At 41.4% G+C, this 14,224-nt stretch overlaps 1 protein-coding gene and 1 long non-coding RNA gene across 3 annotated transcripts; one reads left to right on the plus strand and one right to left on the minus strand.

The window, feature by feature from the left end:
• Positions 1–797: 797 nt before the first annotated feature.
• ETFBKMT (electron transfer flavoprotein beta subunit lysine methyltransferase) lies at positions 798–13,108 on the plus strand. 2 transcript variants are annotated; one of them, XM_019544625.1, is made up of 4 exons: positions 798–1,109; positions 4,301–4,758; positions 7,512–7,642; positions 8,971–13,108. In XM_019544625.1, the coding sequence occupies exons 2-4, from the start codon at positions 4,439–4,441 to the stop codon at positions 9,312–9,314; spliced, it is 795 nt and encodes a 264-aa protein (XP_019400170.1). In that variant the 5' UTR covers positions 798–1,109; positions 4,301–4,438; the 3' UTR covers positions 9,315–13,108. The 2 variants fall into 2 exon arrangements, with proteins under 2 accessions (XP_019400170.1, XP_019400171.1); XM_019544626.1 differs by lacking the exon at positions 798–1,109 and adding an exon at positions 2,141–2,682.
• LOC109316493 lies at positions 4,812–5,903 on the minus strand. Its single transcript, XR_002102856.1, has 2 exons — positions 5,116–5,903; positions 4,812–4,872 (listed from the first exon to the last, which is right to left on the minus strand). It is a non-coding gene; the product is annotated as an uncharacterized LOC109316493 (long non-coding RNA).
• Positions 13,109–14,224: the final 1,116 nt, after the last annotated feature.

Below are 14,224 nucleotides of genomic sequence, written 5' to 3' on the forward strand. Positions count from 1 at the left end.
AAAGCATTGTCAGAGATGGGGTTAAATTAAGGTCAATGTTGGGTGATTTAAGTTGTTCACAAGTCAGATGTCTAATTATTTCTGCATATTGCTTGCTTGGGTTGTTGTACTTGCTGTTGTTGCACACGATGTAGTTTGCTGACACAAGGCAATGTTCTTTTTGGTGCCTTTGCCTCTAAGGTGGTTAACAATGCACTGAGCTTGTCTGCTTGCATTCCTTCTATGGTAACAGCCATTTCTCCTTTTTGATGTTGTTCAGTGTGGTAGCCAGCTGCTCTATAGTTCTTTTTTACAGTTGCAGGGCCATTGCATTGCTTGATGATGCTAAAGAGCTGTTCCTAATGCTCATCTCATCATGGCATATAATAACTTTTATAGCTTCTAGGTACACAGAGTTTGGGTATTTCAATTAGGCAGCTTGTAAATGTAGTGTAGCCTTGATCAATTGTTGGTTTCTGATGGATCCTCTAATTGGTTTGCTCTCGTGTTGGTCAGGCTTTGGTACTTCTGCGAAACTGCCTTCTTACAGTTCCATCTTGGAGCTGGTCTGGATGGTTTGGGCTGAAAAATCATATTGTCCATGCTGATAAGCGAGGGTCTATGCTGAGATAATGAAAACTTGTCAAGTATTTTCTTATCGGCATTTTAATGGAGTCATCCTTCCACCAGGTAAGATCTGGGTTTGTCTGAATGTTCCAATGTTCTCAGTATTTTCTTTCTCCATTTTTTGTGCCTAAATAAAAATAGAGTAGTTTTCCTGCTGCAAAGAACTCAGCCAGACCCCAGTGACGAATTCCTATGGGAAATCACTGGGTTTATCTTGTGAATCATGTTTGCAAGCTACACAGAGCTAATACTGCCTGGCAACCCTGCAACACCCTTGTAAGGAGCTCAAGGCACCCTAGGGCACCATGGCACCATGCTTGAGAATAACATCAGGCTAACCAGGCTCTCTCTTAATCTGCTCCTTTAAGAACAGGGAGGGGACCAGCTCAGTGATCTCACTGTGCAAGTTCCTGGCAATCAAAGGCACCCTGCCTTGCACAGCAGCCTTCTCCCCCGCGCCATCCCCAGCTGCAAAGTGAGGGCCCACCACTATGATCACGGAGGTAGGTTTACATTAAAACCCCGTCCTGAATAGGCTGGATACTGTGGCTGCCCCTCTGCGCTTTGGCGGCGTGCAGGCAGCTCTGACAAGCCTGTCCATGCCTGCAGCCAAAGGAGGCGGGACTGCTGTGTCACGCTTACAGAGCTGTGCTGGCCCTGCACCATTAGCCCAGGCAGACCTCGTTTGCGAGAGGGGTTGGAAAGGAGCAGAGTTACCTCTGTGCCCTTCCTTGCAACAGTGGGTTTAATAACCCTTGAAAAAAGACGACAAAACAAACCCACAATTTTTAAAGTAGCTTTTTTCTAAAGAGACAGAGTTAACTTGAAATCCAGACTGCAAAAAAACAAAACAAAAACCAGACAGCGAGCAAGCAGAATGCAGTTTCTTCTGTGTCTTGCCGTCGCTTTTATAGTCTCATTGCTTGCTTTAAAAAAAGCTGCTTTTTCTTCCACCCCCTCCCCCCCACCTCCTCTTAAGGTAGGAGAACCTCAGCCACCTGGACAGGAGAGATGATGAAACCGCCAGTGAGATACAAGTGTTGCTTAAGGCCAAGAGAAACTATCTGAAAATACTATGTTCTTCTCTTTCACTGAAAAAACAGTTCAAGGCCATTAGAGCAGCCAGTCTGACTTCTTGCATATGACTGCCCACTTCCCTTTCACCTTACTACCCCCATGGACTCCAGTAACTTGTGCTCGACATCTCTCCCACAAAGACATTCAAGCTTGGTCCAAAGGCACCAAGAGATAGAGATCCTGCTACTTTTCTTGGGGCACCTATACACGTGCAGTGAGGCTGCTCTGATGCACTGTAATTACAGTGCGTTGGTGCAGACTCAATCGTGGTAGTTACGCATGGAAATTACCGTGCTTCAGCAGACTCCAGCCTCTCATGTATTAGTGTCCCTGTGCTGAAAAATGGTGGCAGGGCCCTTTAACTAAAAGTCATTCCAGCTTCAGTTAAAGTGCCTCTACTGCCATTTTTCAGCGCGAGGATGCTGACACAAGATGCTCCAGGCACTTTATTTGAGCTGCTCTGCTCTAATTAAAGTGCCCCCCACTTCTTCACCCTGGACCACGTGTATAAATACCCTTGGTCATTTGTGCCAGCAGCGAATCACTCTCTCTGCTCAAGATTTGCTTCTGTGTGTTAGGGGTATTTGACAGACTTCAGTTTCTTGCTTTGTGTTTTGCCTTTCTCAGCTAGATTACAGAACCCTTTAATATCCCGTATAGTCTCCCAAGGAAGGTAGTTAGACACTAATCAAGTCAGGTCTCAATCTTTTCTCCGATAAGCTAATCATGACTGAGCTGTTAAAGTCTCCCACAAGCTGAAGTATTTTCTCCAGCCCTTGAATACACTTTGTAGCTCTTTTCTGCACCATCTTAAGGTTTTTCAATGTACTTTCCAAAATGTAGACACCAGATGTAGGCATAGTATTCTAGTACTGCTCTCCCAGTGGCAAATATTGTCTGAAGCTGGCCTTTTGGAGGAAAAGAAGAAAATTAATGGAACTGAGTTGGAGTGGTTTTTTTGAAGTCTGATTCTGCTTTCTTGAAGACACGAGGGAGGAGGTAAGAGCAGGTACTTGTGGGCAATATCCAGAATAGGAAGCTCAAGTTACCAAAGCTTATGGAGTTGGCAATGTCATCAGCTCCCTCTTACCATGGCCCGATCTGGTCAAGATGCCTCATAGGATCAGTGGTGTCATGGTGAAATGCAGTGTCCAAGCTGGTAAACCTTGTTCCATTTAGCCCATCATCCACCAGCTTGGGCACTATGCTTTGACTCACTCCCCGCCCCCTTCCCCCTATAAAGTCTCTTTTTTGAGAGCTTGTCCCTTTGCACGATACATGACTGGAGAATAAATTATATCTCACTTTAAATATTTTTAAAAAATTGAAAGCAGCCATAACACCATTAACATTTCTGTCACTTAACTGAGCATTTGTGACCTGCATATTGACATTGTGTGCTGCCCTCGATGGCCCCTGCAAGGCCTGTGAATGGAAGGAAATGCTAAAACCCCTCAATTTAACTTTCAGCCCTGTTAGGTCTTCCACTGAGATTGCTTCTCGGTGGACTCCTGTGTGGGACTTGATGGCTTTAATGGCTCGTTTCCTGAATAACAACTATTGCCCCTCATAGATTTGCAGGATTCAAAGCTAACAGAGAACAGATTACCACTGAGAGAGTAATATTCACCTCTAAAGCTGTTTGATGTGGATGTTTTAAGTTTTAAGAGTAGGGATTTGTAGTCTCCAACCTGCAGGTACAATGTAATGCCCATTTTTCTTGCTTACTGTGTCTTTTTCCTCTCTCTTTCCTTATGGCAGGACCTGCTGCAGAAAGGGTGATGGGTAAGAGAGCCTTATGCCAGATCTGCGTTTGGAAGGTGCTGCTAGTAGAGCCATGTTGGTATATTGTACCAGCAGGGCACTCCTGGGGTCCTGGTTGTGGCAGCAAAACTGTGCTTTTGTCACTACCACTGATGCCAGCCCACCACTGTCTAAGCAAAATAAATCTGATGGGGAAAAATTTGGATACTCAAGGCTTTTGCTGGCACAGCTATGAGCTATGCCTGTCAAAACTCACACCTCATCTAACTTTACCCTCCCTGCCCCATCCCAAACACATCTACAGTTTGAAGTGTAGACTGGGCCTCAGATTTGGGCCCACCGTTGATTTATTTGCTATAACCACCTGCTGTCCAGGATGTAAAGAATATAGGGAATCCACCCCTAGCTGGCACACACAGCAATAATGCTGGTGGTGTCATTTAAACTCATGAGGGTGTATGGATTTGGAGGGGCAGGGGGGCAGTCTTAGTCCCATGGAAGTAAAGATAAGATTTTATCCCTAGGTTTTAGCAGAAGCGTGGCTTAGCCCACTGGGTTTTTATTCTTTTTTTAATCTGTCACAACTGAACTAGAGCAATGCTTCCTCACTTAAACTGTATTTCCTAGCTGAAAGAACAAAACCCCCAAATTCCTGTTGTTCTACACAGTGGTAATTATATTTGGAAGGTTTGCCTTACCTGGAACTATAAAGTACAACTGAAAATACGTGGGGGAAAAAGGCACAAATTTGATGCTATAAGGAAGTCTCTGGCCCTCATCTGGCTGCCTATTCCTACAGCTCTTAAAATAATTGCTTTTACCATTTATATTATATTGTTCTCCTTTTTTCAAGAACTGCCATCCAGGGCTACATAAAGAAAGAGCTTTGTGAGTCTGTTTCAAATTCCATTCCATCCTGAACACCACAGAAGAAACCTTTGCTATATAGTTTTAAGTTCAACTTGGGAAGGATTTTACCAACGGGAGAGACATGGCAATCTGTTGCTGGAGGTGGTTTATACGCTTTGGCAGTAGGGAAAGCCTCACAAAAACTTCAGGGACCAGCAGCAGAAGCACCTCTCAGCTTGGGAGACATTTCCACTACAGGACACCAGGAAACTTCCTGGATCCTGAGGTGAGATCGTTTCTGGAGGAGAACACTGAAGTCATCAGCAGCGGAAACCTCACGCCAGAGATAAGACTGCGGCTTCTGACACCTCGCTGCCGATTCTGGAAGGAAAGAGCCGATTTGTGGCCTTTTGCTGATCCCTTCTGGGCAATCTACTGGCCAGGAGGCCAAGCCCTATCCAGGTACAGAGTACAATGACTGCTGCTATGGGATGTCAGGCTATCTGTGGTTTCTATGTCTTTTATAGAAGAAAACTGGACCAGATTCTTTAATCTATTTTACAGTCTTCTAGTCACCTAGAGCAGTGGTCTCCAAACTTTTTTGATCGCGCACCCCTATCAGTAAAAAATTTTTGAGCATGTACCCCCAATATATGTATATTTATATTTGCATACCCCATCAGTAAAAATTTTTGAGCATGCACCCCCAATATATGTATATTTATATAAATAGAAGTTCTAATATTTTTTTCCTGCACCCCAATGGATCGTCTTGTGCACCCCCTGGAGTGCACCCACCCCACTTTGGAGACCACTGACCTAGAAGTCCTTTACCAGAAGATATACCACGTTTTGGTTTGGAAGTATAATGTCAAGATGCATTTGCTGTTACTTATTCTCAGGGACTGGCTGGTATTCTTTTTCTCACACAGAGAGTTTTCATCTCTAAACAGCAGAAAGTCATGAGTAATTTTCTGTTGTGATGAGGAGGGGGTTTCTTTTTTTTTCCTTTTTTTTTTTTTGTCCCACAGTCTGCAAGGAAGTGAAAATGAATGCTTTTTTTAAATGGGAAGAAATGGGACTTTCAGGTAAATTATGATTAGTCTGACATTTAGCAGAGTTAAAAGGCTGCTAAAGATAACACAATTCAATGAGGTCTTCCAATTAATTGAATCTCCACATTTCATTATCAGATGGTTCCTCCTTTGCCCAAATGTTTAGGTAGCAATGCTAATTAATTTCCTGGAATCCCACCAGCAGATTCTTAGTATTATTTATTTTGCTGTTTTGAATTAATTGGGAATATCAGAAATTAGTTGCACTATTTGAAAACCTGACAACATGTGAAAAATATGTTGCTGCCACAACTTCTCTTTCTTTCTGCAATTACTTTCCATCACTATGTGAGAACTCTCCTTTCCAAACTACCCGGCACAGTGTAACCTGAGATGTCTTATTAAGCTAGCGTGGCAGACAACTGTCTCCAATGCCAGCATGCGACCTGTTTCCACGCTGGGGTAGAATTTAGATTCCAACTGTCTTTTCAAGTAAACATGGCCATTACAGGAAATTTGAGAACCACTCAGTTGGAATCAGGGCACTTAAAGAAAAAAGTGCTGGGCCTGATCATTCTTTTCACCTGCACAGCTGAGAGAGGAGCAGTGGGTCCATACAAACCCCAGTAGAGTACAAGGTTTGCAAAGGGGAAACCAAACATTCATGTGGCATGTTCTCCCACCCTTCCTATGGAAGTCCCTCCATCTGTCAATCGTAGTTGCTCCTGAGATGACAATGCTGCCATTGGGGAAGGGTGCCAAGCAACCCCAGGGTATCCAGGCTTTGACATAAACACCCATGCCCTTTGCTGGTGGCCTCAGAGCTATAGATTCTCCTTGTCAGTCTCACATATCTGTATGTGAGGAGGGTTAGGCAATCAGGCCTCGTAGTAGACATGATATCTTTTATTAGACCAACAAGATTTTTGCAAAACAATTTCTGTAATTCCAAGCTTTTGGGCACAAACATCTTTCATCAGGCATTGGAGAGAAGATTGTATAAGTTCTCCTGGGTAAAAATGAAAGTTCATATTTCATCGGATTTCACAGAGGAGTCAATAGACAGAAAACTCTCACTGCTTGTATTGTAGTAAAGTCTACCTTCCAACAACAGAACAGCATGAAGGCATGAAGAAGTCCCTTGGCATAGGACTTCTGCCTGTTGTTAATGGTCATAACCTTTCTGAAGTGATGGCAGTTTATGTGACAGGTTACTCCAAAACCCCCACAATTCAAGAATAAACATGACTCACTACCCAGAGGATTAGGAGGCTTCCCCCCGCCATTGTTAGTTTACTTTATAATTTCCCCAGTCACTCATGAGAAGCTGTTTCAGCAGAGCATCAACACAGGACTTTAAAAAACCCCAAATGATGCTTCATTTTGTTGTATAAAATATGTGGTGAGACTTGCATGAATGACCTGTCTCCTCGGTAATCAATCCTAATGGTTGGGGCTCAGGTCACGAATCAGAGCCGAGAAGTCCGAGTGAAGGTCAGGGTTAGAAACCAGGGCAAGAGCTGGAGGCAAGGCAAATGCAGATGCAGAGAAACAAGGCCTTGAAGCAGTCGGAGAACTGAGGGGCTGCAAGCCAATAAGCAGACAAGTGAACCGGAGGGACTGGGATTTTACACTTGTAGCCTTATGGGCAGTCGGGCACAGATGGAGCTAATCAAGGGTGAGGTGTCCACATTTAAGCCTCTGGCTCATGCATATCAGCAGGCCTAGTGTTTCTTCTAAAAACATCTGTACTCAAGCCAACAGTTTTAACTTTATTACTATTTATTACCTAGAACTTTCCTATTCCCTACTTTTAGTGGCACATTTCACAGTCACTTTCCCAGTGTCATCCATTTATTACTTTAATTCAACTGAGAGAGGGAGAGAATTATCTGATTGACTGAAACAAAGCATTTTGGTTGCTTGTTGTTTTCTCTCACTTGGTGCACCCTCTGGTGGCTTCTGATGCTCTCACACACATACATACACATGTGTCTGTATGATGGATGGTGTGCAATTAATTACATGTATTGGATATCTTTTGAATTAATCTCTGCACTATTACATCTATGAAACAGTTTCTTGGAAAACTTCATATGGAAAATAGATACTTGCCCAGCCTTCTTGTTGATATTTTAACTATTTACCTCCTTAACTCAGATATATTTTAGATAACCCGGATATTGTCAGAATGGGATCTGTATTAGATCTTGGAAGCGGATGTGGAGCAACAGCAATAGCTGCCGTGATGAGTGGTGCATCCCAGGTCCTTGCTAATGACATCGATCCTAGTAAGATGCTTGTTTCCAGGTCCTGCACAAGGAAGTTATTAAGTATGCATGAAGAGTAGTTTGCCTTTAACATGGTTGCAAAAATTAAGTTCCCATGTTGAAAAATGCTAAAAAGATATATGGTGGTGTGTAATGCTTATGTTTCCAGCAGGATCAGTTGTGCTTCATTTGCAAACATTAAGGGCTAGAGGGTGCCACACATTGCACAAAAGTCTTATTGCCATGAATGGAAGACCAGACTTCTTTCTGTATTGTCCCTTGCAACATATCACAGCTATTTTGGAAGGCCATCTCTGGGGATATGTAGGTGGATTCTATGCCTGATCATCCCTTGGCATTTCTGCCAAGCTTGCCTATTTTAATAATGCTATTTAAAAGTCAGTTCTGCTTATTACAGCTGCCAGTATTTCCTGCACTGTTTTTCAGTCTCTAGAACAGACCAAACGGAACTATACTGCCTTTGATTTGTAAGAAAAGTTAAGCCCTCAAGAGTTAAAGTTAAATTTGATGTAGAGAATTTAGAAGTTAAGAGTCTAAGCAGGAAACATTTCATAGTTTAGCTATGTCTGAATGTTTAGATCCCAGTCCCTTCTATAGGCACTTGATTCTGGTGCTGAAGTATGGATTATATCCTCATGTTCCCAGATGTGCACACCTAGACACCTACCTAATTGAAGGCATCTACCTGTGAATTTTGGCTTTTGTTTTCAGTTGTTTTTACTTAAGAGCAAAAGACTCAAGACTTTTATTATAAATTTATTTTAAATGGATCATACTGAGTTGCCCCTTTGAGAGCCAAATTAATCCTTAGCATAACTGACTTCAGTGACGTTGCACCAAGAATTTTTCTTTGCTCATGTGTTTACATGTTTTAGCCAGAATTTTTCCAGCTGCTATTTGGCGAACAGTGATTCAAACCATCTGTTTTCTCCTAAATGCCACCTACTTTTTTACTGTTAGTTACTTATTCTTTGAAAAAGAAAGAAGCTATCTAATGGTTAAAGCACTGGTCTGAGAGTTGGACATCTGAGTTCAATTTCTTGCATGACTTTAAACAAGTCACTTAATCTGTGCTGTCCCTCAGTTCTCATCTGTAAAATGGGAATACATTTCTTCCCTACCTTATGGAAATGCTGCAGGGACAATATGTGTCAGTGTCTGTGGGGTGCTAGGCTACCACCATAAGGTACAGAAATAATCTGAATAACACTAATATTTAAAGAGATTATTCAAACTAAGACTTGTGAAAAATCCTCAGAATTTACTAATATAGAGGGGTTTGAAGCACAGCATTTTAAACTCATTCTTATCGATCGTCTTTTTCTCAGTTGCAGGAATGGCCATGGTCATCAATTGTGAACTGAACAATGTGAATCCCTTTCCTATTGCAATTAAGAACATCACTGATACAACACTGGACAAGTGGGACCTCATTCTGTTAGGGGATATGTTTTATGATGAACATCTTGCTGACTGTCTGCATCACTGGTTGGGGAAGTGCATCAAGATGTATGGAACTAAAGTTCTGATTGGCGACCCCGGGAGGCCTCAGTTCACAGGCCACAGCATTCACCGTCAGCTGCACAAAGTAATAGAATATTCACTTCCTGAGCCAACTAGACAAGAGAACAATGGATTAACATCAAGCATTGTCTGGAGTTACCAGCCTTGACTCACAGTTTCTTCAAAGGCTGCTAAAGGTGGAAAGAGCTTGTACTTGGTGGGAGGTTGAGAGGGGGTATTCTATATTTATAAAATGTGAACAAAGAACATAAGCCAGATCCTTGGCTAATGTAACTTGGTCTAGCTCTACGGAAGTCATTACCACTACTTCAGCTTAGCTTAGAACAATGGAAGATTTGGCCCCTAGTTTGGGGAAAAGCTTGCAGGTGAATTTCACTCTCGGATATACACAGAAGCCTCCATCAAAGAGCACATCCAAAGGCAGTTTTAGATTCATCATTTTGCTTATATGATAAATGTACTAGCCTCTTTGTCACAAAACATGTCATTTAATATTTCTTAAGATTTCCACTTTAAAACTTTATTTGTCCTGTAGGTAGGCACACTACCCTCATGTGTGTTTCTTATTCACATACACTGAAAAAAATCAACATTAGGCTTCTTAAAACTGAACATGTGAGTTTGTTAGGTCATTATATAGTTGGGGAGAACCTGGACTGACCTGGGGAAGTCCAAATGTATCCTCCTCTTATTCTTTATATCTCCTTGTGACTGTCCATGTAACTAATCAGTCTTTTCTTCCCATCTCATTCCAAACTGTATGTCTGTATCCTGGTACCTTCCTTGAATCTGCTGAGGCAGCCAGGACTGTCAGTCAAGAACAATGCATGGTCCAGAACTCACTTCTTCATCTGGCCAGAGCTAAAATGACTAATCTGATTAATAAACTGAACTGATTGTGAACTAAACAGTAATATGATTAGAGGCTAAGTCATGTGGATTTTGAAAAACAAACTTCTTTGTCCATATCCTCTGAATACACAGGAAGGGCAGGGTTGATGGGTAACTGTCACAGAGAAAAAAAGATTACAGGTAATTTCTTTTTTCCCTTGAGACAGCCATTTCACTGACCTTTCTGCTTAGGATGTAATAAAATAAAAGATTTAGAGGGAGGAGCTGTGTCAGAGAGCAGCTAGGATAATAGGCTACTTGCAGACGTTTAAAAAAAAAAAAAAAAAAAGAACAAGAAAAATCACGCTTTACCAGAAGGATCAGTATGTTACTTGAGCCCAGCTCCGCAGCATCTATATAGACTGGGCACTAGCGGGGCTTTTTGGTACTTTTAGCTGAAGTTGATTCAATCACCTATTCGATAAAAGCAATAAAAAAGCCCATTAAAGCCCCTGATTTATACAGATGTCAGACGAGCTAGATCCAACTAATGCACCACCTCTTCTGGACACGTGCTTGGCTCGGTGCAGGAGCACACTGAGTTTAAAATACCACTTTTTTTTTTTAATGTCTGTGAGGAGCCATAGAAATCCAGTGTATAGTCAAGCAGAACAGTGGTTTCACTACAGCTTTCCAAAACTGACAGAATCCAATTTTGTGTGGCCAGTGAAGATAAGTATTCTTGTCTATGTAGCTGCTTCACAAATTTACTTTGCCCATGCTTAGGTTACTTTGGCCTAAGATACAGCAGTCAATCCAGCAGTATGCCTACAGTTCCTGTGAGGGATTTTATTTCCTCTTTGTACTCAGACTGTAAGTTGCTTGGGCAGGCACCATATATTTGTTCGGTGTTTGTACAGTACCACAGCAGCAGGGTCCTAGTCTGTGACTGGGACTCTTTCCTGCTAAGATAACAGAAATCATTAATAATTTCAATTATGCAATTTCATATCTAATAGGACATAACATTCTTTCTGTCTCCTTGTCCCTAGGCTGAATGTGCCAGAGTAAGAACGATTTGGTCCTTTTACTATACATTTTAATATTACTGCAGAATGCCTCAGTGCTATCTTTTTTTCAGGCTAGAGTCAAGGTAGAAAGACTGGTCCACTACGTTTTAGGATTGATGGTAAGCTGTTTTTGTCTTTTAAATTAACTCTTCAGTTATTCTGCAGTAAAATGGTCTTAGGCATAATATTTTTTTCCCAGGAAATCTTTTCCCCTGGAAAACCTAAAGAAACTTCTGGCCAAAGATGAAATGGCAGGTTTACAACCATGCTTTTCTCCTTGACAGCTGTAGCTTCTCAACAGTTTACAAGGAAGCAACCTATTGGGAAGTATTTGCTAACATACCAACTTGAAAGGGAATTTTCAAAGCAGCCCAGCTCTAATGAGCAACCCTATGATGATTTCATAGATTTCATAGACATTAGGGCTGGAAGGGACCTCAGAAGATCGAGTCCAACCCTCTGCCCCACTAGGCACGGCCATGAAGGATTTATGGCTGAAAGAGGAAAAAGGTTTCAATTTCAAGCTTCCAAATAGTATCTACAAATGACAGTTTAAAAAGAGGGCTGAAAGTGTGTGTAGGTGTAGAAGAGAAGCATTTTGAGTGGAGGCAGAGTAGCTTACAGACATAAACTCGCCAACTCAATCCAGTTTAAAGATTTACTGGTTTTGATTTTCAAAACAACACATAAATACTCACAAATACATACATGCAGTGCTCATCTTCACAATGTGTTACTCAACAATGTACAACAGGGACAATAACTAGAAGTACTATATAACATGAAGAATTAACTACATCTTCATATGGTGCATACTGGTATGCTATTTTTCCATTCCACCTTACATTTGCAAACACAAGAAGCCAGATTTTAAATAAAGACTCATTCCTGAAGGCAGTGGAGTTGCACTGCAAAAAAACCCCTCAAAATAAACCCCCCCCCCAAAACAAAACCTGATGAGATCAGAATCAAGCTCCAGAGATGAAAATGCAAATGACACATCAAGCTTTCAAAGAAGAACCCTAAGGACAGGGAGATGTCATTCAAAGAGATTTGTTCATCTCACTGTGTAGGCATTTATGTATAAAACAAGTTGAGAATATCCCACTAAGTTGAATATTCTAGAAGTGGTTAACAGACAACAAAACAGCTGCACGCAAAATTCAAAGGTGAATGTAAGCTGTATCACCCTTCAGCATGACATACAGCTCAGTTAACAGAAGAAAGAGTACTGTATAATTCCAAATCAAATCCAGAAAGTTAACAGCATTTCTGTGGCACTAGGAACAAATACATTTTCCCTTCCCTGCAAATCACTGTTTCTTTGTTAAAGCTATGAGGAACTCCTATTTTTGGCTGCCTTATACTTTATGCTGTCCATCCTTAGGGTACTATAGTACATCTTTCCACTCCGGCTCAGGGGCAGGTGAAGCAGCATTCTTGCAACAGTTACACTGTAGCTGTTTTTTTCTTTTGGGCGCCCTGGTTTGTGCAACCACAGATGCTTGTGCCTTATTGACTAAACATCTTGAGCCTGTCAGTGCTGCATTTTAATCAGTGGAGAGGGTTCAGCAGAGATGCAATGTAAAGTACGTCTACTGCGCACTGGCCTCAATAGCTTAGGGAGTAATTGGCCTGAACTAATAACAGGATTTCAGTGTGCCAGGGTAGTAAGTTACCTGTAGGCTAGAAGTGGAATGCTTAATGGATCTTTAAATGGATCTTTTAGGTGTTTAAGCGACAGGGGCCTTAATGCTGACTGAAACTTTCTTTGTTTAGACAAGGCAGTTGCCCCAGTTGCTAACACTGGTTTTGCTGCATTACAGCAAACTGCAGCTCTGCCTGCCTGCAATATTAAATTGCACTAATGCAGTTTTACCTGTGGTTGCAATTACAGCGAGTCACCACTCTAGATAAGGCCTTAGCACTGATTTGGAGGAATGCGGATTTAAGCAACCTAGCTCAAAAATGTACACATCATTCAGTAAACCTGCCTGAACATTATTTTCTATAACCTGTGTAACTAACACAGGAGTGGAGATAAGTGTTGACACTGCAACATGCTATACATGTTTGTGAGGTGCAACACATTTTAATGTCTCATTTTGCTTAGAGGTTTACCTTTACTTTGTTTAACCAGAGTTCTGAAAAGATTGATAGAAGACTATTTTTACTTATGGTGGAGTTAAGAGCTTAACATAAATCTGGATTGTTACAACGCTGGCTTTTAAAAAGTAAATCTGCTCCTCAGTGGTACCTGAACTTAAATATTGTTGATGGTCACAAATTCTACAGAATTCCTGGCCACCCAATTTAAATATAGATATTCCCAAAGCAGAATAGTAATGCAGGGCATTCAAATACCCTCTGTACAGCACAGAATTACCACCATTTGCTAGGTAAAGTTTAATACATACCCACTGAACATACACAAGAACACATACACTCTAATAGACCACAGGGGACAGAAATCAGCATAACAGTTGCAAAACACTGGAAGACCCTGAGGGACCATGTGATAAGCTAATCCTAAACCAATAACACTGAAAATTAAAATTCCTGGAGTTACATGTATTTTTAGAAATTCAAGGTCAAACAATATTTTAATGACTGTATAGATTTTTCAGGGGGCCTGAGGTTCAACTAAATTACATACTGTGGAACACACACTGTGCTGATTTAGACTGATGTGGGGTTGGCAGAGAGTCAAAGACAATACTAAATCCAGGTTCCAATTCTTCTGTTCAGTTACACCTCAGAACTGAGATGGGCCTATCTTTCCATCTCAGCACTTCCATAAATGAATGCTGATAAAAGCTAAAAGAACTGGCTATCTGCTGATATTCAGAGATCTCATTAAGTCATCGCTATTATACTTAAGTTTAAGCTATCTTAAAATTCTTGTGGTATTTATGTGCTCACGGGCTATGTTTTTGGGCTTATAAAAATCCAGAGGCCTGTGGAAGGGTACCACGATACCCAAAATCTTGCCTTTGTTTATGTCAACCATGCAGTTGGTAAGTAAAAGATCTCCCCCACAAGATTCTTGGCTAAAAATCCAGGTAAGTGTATGGTGGTTAAACAAGTGAAAAGCAACAGCATGAATAACACCTTCCAATAAAAACAGTAATATAATAGTTGAGAAAGCGATGAACTG

This window comes from Crocodylus porosus, unplaced genomic scaffold (assembly GCF_001723895.1).
Source record: "Crocodylus porosus isolate Cpor-Errol unplaced genomic scaffold, CroPor_comp1, whole genome shotgun sequence".
Classification (NCBI taxonomy): Eukaryota; Metazoa; Chordata; order Crocodylia; family Crocodylidae; genus Crocodylus; species Crocodylus porosus.

Excerpts from the sequence above, each read along its gene's own strand:
- ETFBKMT (XM_019544625.1), top strand. The coding sequence starts at position 4,439 with ATGGCAATCTGTTGCTGGAGGTGGTTTATACGCTTTGGCAGTAGGGAA. Across the intron at positions 4,759-7,511 it reads GGAGGCCAAGCCCTATCCAG|ATATATTTTAGATAACCCGG; the intron begins GTACAGAGTACA and ends TCCTTAACTCAG. Across the intron at positions 7,643-8,970 it reads TGCTAATGACATCGATCCTA|TTGCAGGAATGGCCATGGTC; the intron begins GTAAGATGCTTG and ends TCTTTTTCTCAG.